This window comes from Apodemus sylvaticus, chromosome 11, assembly GCF_947179515.1.
Source record: "Apodemus sylvaticus chromosome 11, mApoSyl1.1, whole genome shotgun sequence".
NCBI classification, from domain to species: domain Eukaryota; kingdom Metazoa; phylum Chordata; class Mammalia; order Rodentia; family Muridae; genus Apodemus; species Apodemus sylvaticus.
In genome coordinates this window covers 80,646,510-80,654,276 of record NC_067482.1, presented here as the reverse complement: position 1 = coordinate 80,654,276, position 7,767 = coordinate 80,646,510, and the positions used below count along the sequence as shown (strand labels likewise).

General features: G+C 46.5%; 1 protein-coding gene across 1 annotated transcript; it reads right to left on the bottom strand.

The window, feature by feature from the left end:
• Window positions 1-468: 468 nt before the first annotated feature.
• Window positions 469-2,249, bottom strand: LOC127695939 (protein FRG2-like). The gene is made up of 4 exons (XM_052198253.1): window positions 2,159-2,249; window positions 1,790-1,864; window positions 1,490-1,555; window positions 469-1,216 (listed from the first exon to the last, which is right to left on the bottom strand). The coding sequence occupies exons 1-4, from the start codon at window positions 2,247-2,249 to the stop codon at window positions 762-764; spliced, it is 687 nt and encodes a 228-aa protein (XP_052054213.1). The 3' UTR covers window positions 469-761.
• Between the last annotated feature and the right edge of the window lie 5,518 nt (window positions 2,250-7,767).

Genomic DNA, 7,767 nt, shown 5'->3' with positions numbered 1-7,767 from the left:
TGACCTGGATAATCCCTATCACATGGCCAGAGACTTGTCCCCTAAGTGATTCAAGATCCTGTCAGTTGATAATACTACCAATTACATTAGTCTAGTATAAAAGCATTAATAGACACTGTGATATGCACTATTATAAAATAATAAAAAGAAACAAAAGACAAGGTTAGTTTTATTTAAATTTATTACAGATAATTAATTTATGTGATTATTAATGCTAAAGGTTTTCGATATTTAGAACATAAAAACAAGTAGTTTATAACACTGATATGCAATATGTGTTATGTATAGCATATCATTACTTTCTCAAAAAGTAAAGACATATTTAATATAAAATGAGGAGGGGGCTGGCAGAAGGGCAGACAGGCGAAGGGAAGAGCTGATTATGATCTATAGGGATATACTCCAAGGTGTCTGGCACCCGCCCTCCTCTCCCAACTGAACAGATTAAAGAACTATAGCTGTTTTCTGGTAAATCAATATTATTTGCCACACTCTACAATATAAATATACAAATCCAACACACACTTGAGTAAAATATCCAAAGAAAGCAAGGACTGACTGCATTTAGCACTCGCCTCCCAGATCCCAGTGAGACACAGTTCACAATCCACAGTAAGCACTGCAAACTCTTCTTCTCGTCGATGAGCCTGTCACGTGTTCACAGAGAGGGTGAATGCCACAGGCTGTGTAGACGGGGAGGTGCAGTGGTCCTTTGTGCTCTCAGAGTGTGACTCTGCTTAGGAGGGTCTCACGGCCTTGGCTCAGGACCTGTCTGATGAGCTGACAGGACCTGGAATCTTCTCTCCTCCCTCCACAGAAGCACTCTGAGATCCCTTGCCAGACAGCTCCTGAGGGGCAGGTGTGAGGGCTGGGACCAGCCAGCCCTCAGCAGGGAAGGCAAAGCCTGCCTGGTTGGCCAGGCTGTAGAAGGTGTGCACCATGGCAGTCAGAGACTCTGAGAGCTGTCTGAGCTGAGAGAGCTGCTCGGGGCTGAGCAGGGACCCATGCTGCTGGGCCTGCATCTGGACTGTGTCTCTGTAAATCTCCTCAGACTTCCCCCGCAGAAAGTTCACCAGGTTCTTCCGAATTGGTGGTGGCTCTGTGCCCTGAGGTTCTGGGCAATGGCATAGTCCATCTTGGTGACCCTTGGCTTTTGGCTCAGGCTTCTTTACTGAAGTCCTGTGTCTCTTCTTCCTGTGGTAGCTGTCCTCGTTTCCTATGGGAAAGCCTGACAGTGAGAGAATGACCAGGAAAGTTCCCATCCACCCCACTGCAGAACCTCCTCTAGAGCCTTCAGAACCTGGAGGTTGCTGCCCGTTCTTCCCGGGCCTGTCAACCGCCACATTGAGCAGGGCTGAATTCCTTCTCCAAACCCACATGCCCTGAGAACCCGACCTCTCTTAAGTTCTCTGAGGCACCCAGCCACCAGCCTGCCTGAGCCTTGTATAAGGCAGATGGGAGTTGACCTGTGAGGAAAGGGAGCACATACCTCTTCTGACATGGCTGGAGTCCTTGGAAGAGTGTCTTCTTTTCCTGGGTGTTTCCACCATTGGAGCTGAAATGTGATTATGGGATAAAGTGAGGGTGTCATGGGAAGCCTTCAGCTGTACACCACACAGCTAGTCCACCCTGCACTCCGGAGAAGATGAGCACGGACGCAAACAATGCTGCCCAGACGTTGCCCACAGCCAGGAAGTCTGGGAACCCAGATGCCTTAAAAGCTCTTAGGGCCACGCCAAGGAGAACTCTGACCTTGGAAACCCTCCCCATAGAATGGACTGAAACCTACCCGATTCTTGAGTGTGCTTTCTGGAATTGCTTTCTGATTGACTGGAACTCTGTTCATTTTTACTTGGTTCTGATCCTAAAGCCAGAGAGAGTTTGAGTTTAGTGCCTTGACTAGCCTGTAGCATGTGACGAACCTACCAGGTACATAATTCCTTCTGTGAGCTCACAGTTTGAAGGAGTTTATCCTGATTTCCTTCAGATAACCACTGTCAGCCATTTTATGCCATTTCTACTCACCCCTCTAAACCATCACAGCCCTGTGGCTGGAGCCCTCTCCCCTCCCCTGTCTCAATGCACCCAGAAACCTGAGCTTTGTTCACACCACAATGGGAAGCCAGTGTCTCCCCCTTTTCTCTCAGTTGCTTCTCACCTGATATCCTCCTCTCAGAGGTGCTCTGTGGCCCGGTAGGGAGGTCCAGTGGTTGACAGGAAGAGACTGGATTGGGGGTTTCTGAATCCATGCTCAGGTTGAACTGAAAGGTGTCCTCTCTTCCCTGAACAGAAGGGATTGTGGTTAGCGTATTTGTTAGGATTCTCTAGCATAACAGAACTTACAGAATGACTCTGTCTGTACATAGAGGAAAGAGATCTGTATTAGAAAGACTTACAGGCTGTGAGCCGGCTAATGCAACAATGGCTGCTTGTGAACAGAACGTCCAAGAGTCCAGTAGCTGTTCACTCCACAAGGCTGGTTGTCTAATGTGGTCTTCAGTATATGCTGGGATCCCAATCAATTCTGATGCAAGGCCAGCAGAGGAAGATACTTGTTAACAAGGGGAGAGCAAGCCGGCAAAGACTGAGGCTTTAGTGTTCATTATATAGGCCTCTAGCAGAAGGCGTGGCCTGGATCTTCCCAAAGATCTGGATTAAAGGTGTGTTCTCACCTGGCAGTGGTGATGCACGCCTTTAATCCCAGCACTTGGGAGGCAGAGGCAGGCGGATTTCTGAGTTCGAGGCCAGCCTGGTCTACAGAGTGAGTTCCAGGACAGCCAGGGCTACACAGAGAAACCCTGTCTTGGAAAACCAAAAAAAAAAGGTATGTATGTGTTCTCCCAACTCAGAGACCAGAATAGAAGTGGGCCTTCCCACGTCAAATGATTTGTTTGTTTGTTTGTTTGTTTATTTATGCAAGCAATGACAAACAGAAGGTCGAAGATTCTGGCTTAAAAACATTAAATATGATCATCTAAACAGACAGTGTCAAATGTACCCCCTCTTTTTTGAATAGGGTCTTATTCTGTAGCTCCATTTGTCCTAGAACTCACTATGCAAACCAGGCTGACTTGAAACACAGAGTTCTGTGGTCTCTGCCTCTGGTGAGGTGGGAGAGATTAAAGGCCTGAGCCACCACACCCAGCCCACACTCCCCAAATTAAAACCAGTAGAGTTGATTAGATCAAATGTGATTGAATAAGCCCTGCAGTGGTGGCACACACCTTTAATCCCAACACTCTGGGAGGCAGAGGCAGGCGGATTTCTGAGTTCAAGGCCGGCCTGGGTTACAGAGTGAGTTCCAGAACAGCCAGGGCTACACAGAGAAACCCTGTCTAAACTAATAATAATAATTAAAAAAAAAACCACAAAGAAAAAAAAAATGTGATTGAATTAAGTCAACCAACTCCAGGAGTTTACCAAATACTGAGGGTGGGGCACCAAACCTCAAGTCGAAAGGTGGTAGAGACTGGATAACCACAAGCTGAGCCCAGCCCGGGGTACAGACAGATCAATCTCAAGAAGAAGGAACAAAGGAAGGGAGTCAGCCAGTCAGTCAGGCAAGAGCAAGACTTCCCCTTAGCCCAGCCCCACCTTCACAGAGTTCTGGGTGCCCACTGTACCCACCCATTGGTGCTGGGATCTGTCCTTCCTGTTCCCCCTTCCCCAAGGCCTTGATCCTTTCTCCTGAAAATCCAATTTGAATGTCAACACTTGGCCATTCACCTCCAGATGCCTCCTGGACCAGTTCTCCATCTTCTTGCAGATAATAATAATGATTGCCAATCCCAAGCCCTTCTCCTATGAAGAATCTGTGATGCATACTTGATAACCACCTCCCTTTTCAACCCAGATGGAATTTGAATTTTTAGGCCTTAGCAGTAATCACAGTGAGAACCAGAGGTGCCTCGTTAAGCGAAGAGATGATTTTAATTATCCATGATTGTGGATCCTATGGAGGGAGCGTTAGACTGAAACCACTCGAAACAGTCACACCACTCCTGCGTCCTGATGCAGACACCTCCTGCTCCTCACACTGCAGAGATGAATACACACCAAGGTTGCCTGCAGAGCTACTCACTGTGACTGAATGACGGGGCCAATTGAGGTGTCCCAAATGTTGGAAACAGATAAAGAAAATGTGGTGTGCAGCTCCATGGAATCCTTCCCATCCACAAAGAACAACCTCATCCCACATAAGAAAAATGGATGAAGATGGGAATACTCTCATTAAACAAATTAGGCCAGTCTCAGAAAGACAAAAACCAGGCTTTCTTTCACCGCGTGATTCCCTAGAGTCGACTGTGGTCACATTACATCATGCATGCACATAGCATGTGAATGAGTAAGGTGGTTTCCCTGGGAAGCCATGCTGCTAAATTCCTTTCTGAGCACTTCCGTGTGCTTGTCTCCATAGATCCGTGTGGTTCTCACCCTGGATCAGAGAAGTTTCTTTCTGCAGAATCTGGAGGTTAATGGAGAGCCAAAGCTGTTCAAATGCTGAAAAAAGAGACCACAACTGATCGTCTGTGGATGGGATATCTACCCCAACCCTCCCCTGACAAGGCTCAGAGAGCATCAGGGAAGAGAGGGTGGAAGGAAGGACTGTAGGAGCCAGAGGAGAGACAAGGGACCTGGGAAGGCTGGCCTCTGGACAGACATGGCTATTCTACAAACTCACAGCACCCATGGGGCTGTGCTCAAGACCTTCACAAATCAAGAGAGTTAAAAACTACCAGCACGGGATCTGAGTAGCGGTGGGCCATGCCTTTAGTCCCAGAGGTGGAGAGGCAGCGACAGGCAAATCTCTGCGGGTTGAGGCCAGCTTTGTTTACAGAGTGAGTTCCAGAACAAAGATAAATCCTGTCTCAAAAAAACAAAACAAAACAAACAAACAAACAAAAAAACAAACAAACAAAAACAATCTTTCAAGGGAACTGGACCTGCTTGCACATACATTTAATGCAGCACAGTGGGCAAAGGCCAGTAGATCTTTGTGATCAAGAACATCCTAGTCTATACAGCAAGTCCCAGGACAGCCTAGGCTCCATAGAAATTCCCAGTCTCAAATTAATTGTTTAATTAATTAATCTAGCATGAGACTAGAGATGGTGGCCAACTTAAGAGGCTTGCTGTGCTATGAGGATCCTAGTTTTGTTCCCAAGAGGCTGTGTCACCTGGAAACCACCTGACACTCTGCCTCAAGGTGTCATGGCGCCCTCTACTGGCCTTGCAAACACGTTCGATACAAATGGCATGCATGCACACAGACACATACAGAAGCATAAAAGTGAATATTTTTTTAAAGGTATGAAGTTCATCGGTAGATGCTAGGTGTTTGGGGGAAGGACAGTGGAGGGGGGAGTGGGGACTGGGTTTGAACAAGATACACTGTGCACCTGTATGAAATTTAAGACAAAAGAGAAGAACTTTTCAAAAGTGTTTACTTGGACACAAGCAAAGTAAAATAAAATTTAAAACAGAATAAAAGGAAAGCAGAACTGAAATTGTCTCAGGGACAGAGTAAGAAAATAATCAGTAAGGAAAGGCTCCAAAAATAAAATCTGAAGGAGATATCGATAAAGTCCTTGAAAACGGCAGACAACTCTGAACTCACAGAAGGAATTACATAGCTGGGGGGGCGGGGTCAGTCACAGGCTAGGGGATCGTCAGGGCACTCTGTCTTCTAAACTCTCTCTGACTTTCTAATCAGTCAAGTAAAAATGAGTGGCGGTCCAGCCAACCACATAGCAATTCCAGAAAGCACACTGAAGGATCAGGAAGGTTTGGGTCATTCTCTCACTGTCAGGCTTTCCCATAGGAAATGAGGATAGCTCCCACGGGAAGAAGAGACACAGGACTTCAGTAAAGAAGCCTGAGCCAAAAGCCAAGGGTCACCAAGATGGACTATGCCATTGCCCAGAACCTCAGGGCACAGAGCCACCACCAATTCGGAAGAGCCTGGTGAACTTTCTGCGGGGGAAGTCTGAGGAGATTTACAGAGACACAGTCCAGATGCAGGCCCAGCAGCATGGGTCCCTGCTCAGCCCCGAGCAGCTCTCTCAGCTCAGACAGCTCTCAGAGTCTCTGACTGCCATGGTGCACACCTTCTACAGCATGGCCAACCAGGCAGGCTTTGCCTTCCCTGCTGAGGGCTGGCTGGTCCCAGCCCTCACGCCTGCCCCTCAGGAGCTGTCTGGCAAGGGATCTCAGAGTGCTTCTGTGGAGGGAGGAGAGAAGATCCCAGATCCTGTCAGCTCATCAGACAGGTCCTGAGCCAAGGCCATGAGACCCTCCTAAGCAGAGTCACACTCTGAGAGCACAAAGGACCACTGCACCTCCCCGTCTACACAGCCTGTGGCATTCACCCTCTCTGTGAACACGTGACAGGCTCATTGACGAGAAGAGGAGTTTGCAGTGTTTACTGTGAACTGTGTCTCACTGGGATCTGGGAGGCGAGTGCTAAATGCAGTCAGTCCTTGCTTTCTTTGGATATTTTATTCAAGTGTGTGTTGGATTTGTATATTTATATTGTAGAGAGTTGCAAATAATATTGATTTACCTGAAAACAGCTATAGTTCTTTAATCTGTTCAGTTGGGAGATGAGGGCGGGTGCCAGACACCTTGGAGTATATCCCTATAGATCATAATCAGCTCTTCCCTTCGCCTGTCTGCCCTTCTGCCAGCCCCCTCCTGATTTTATGTTAAGTGCACCTTTATTTTTGAGAAAGTAATGGCATTATATGAACAATCCTCATGGTGAATGATCAAAAACCTCATGCCTTAATAGTCTGGGATGGCACAGAGAATGGATAGTATTAATTATGTAAATTAATTATCAGTAGAAAATTTAAATAATGTGAACCATTTCTCGTTTGGTTTTTATTATCTTACAAGAGCACACATCACAGTGAAGTGATAACAACAGTAAATTGAACTTGACTATTTTCAGTTCGGTGTTAGCAGCTCGCTCAGACCTTGACTGGCTTGTGTGGCAGACGTGTGTGGCAGTTTTCCTTGGGAGCCTTGCCTCAGATAGAGGGGTAAGGCAGCTGAGGGTGAGTTCTCATCGCCCTCTGCTGCCTTCAGATGCTTTCGAGCAACCGGCTGCTCACGTTGCTGTGCCCACGCCTTCCCCACCGTGCCGGGCTGTAGGAAGCCTTCCCTGCTGAAGCTGCGCTTGCCAGGCTTGTTGGGTTCCATAGCTGCCTGCAGCTATTACGAAGTGGGTTTCTGGAACAGAAGCTGAGGGATAAATAGGGAAGGGAAGGGGCGAAAAGATTTAAAGGTATATTTTGCATGTCTTGACTATAGAGTATTGGCTTAAGTCACTGGACATGATTTAAAAGGTATGTTATTAACAAAAAGTTAGATTAAAGCTGGTAGTTTAGGGTAGTCGCCATTTTTAAACAACGCGTGGCATGATGCAATCCAGGAAATACAGGCCTTTAAGATGCTCCTAAATTGGCATGGTGTTTCATGTGAATCTTGGCCTGGAGATTGGACTCAATGAAGATTAAGATTTAAAATAATGTCTCTTTAATAAGTTACACTGTCATACACTTGAACATAAGAACTGGCAGACAAACCTTGTGCTGTAAATATGTGTTTGCCATTGATTTTAAAGAAAATAGATTGTTTAAAATTGGGATTTGCTTCCAAAATTGCAATTGTGCTCTAATATTGCAAGAAAACATTGAGTTACAATAAAATCAGTGTGTCATTGGCTGCAGTTTTCAGTTTGCAGGCTCATAATTCTTAACATTT

Excerpts from the sequence above, each read along its gene's own strand:
- LOC127695939 (XM_052198253.1), bottom strand. The coding sequence starts at position 2,249 with ATGGATTCAGAAACCCCCAATCCAGTCTCTTCCTGTCAACCACTGGAC. Across the intron at positions 1,556-1,789 it reads AAAGCACACTCAAGAATCGG|CTCCAATGGTGGAAACACCC; the intron begins GTAGGTTTCAGT and ends ATCACATTTCAG. Across the intron at positions 1,217-1,489 it reads CTCCAGCCATGTCAGAAGAG|GAAACGAGGACAGCTACCAC; the intron begins GTATGTGCTCCC and ends GCTTTCCCATAG.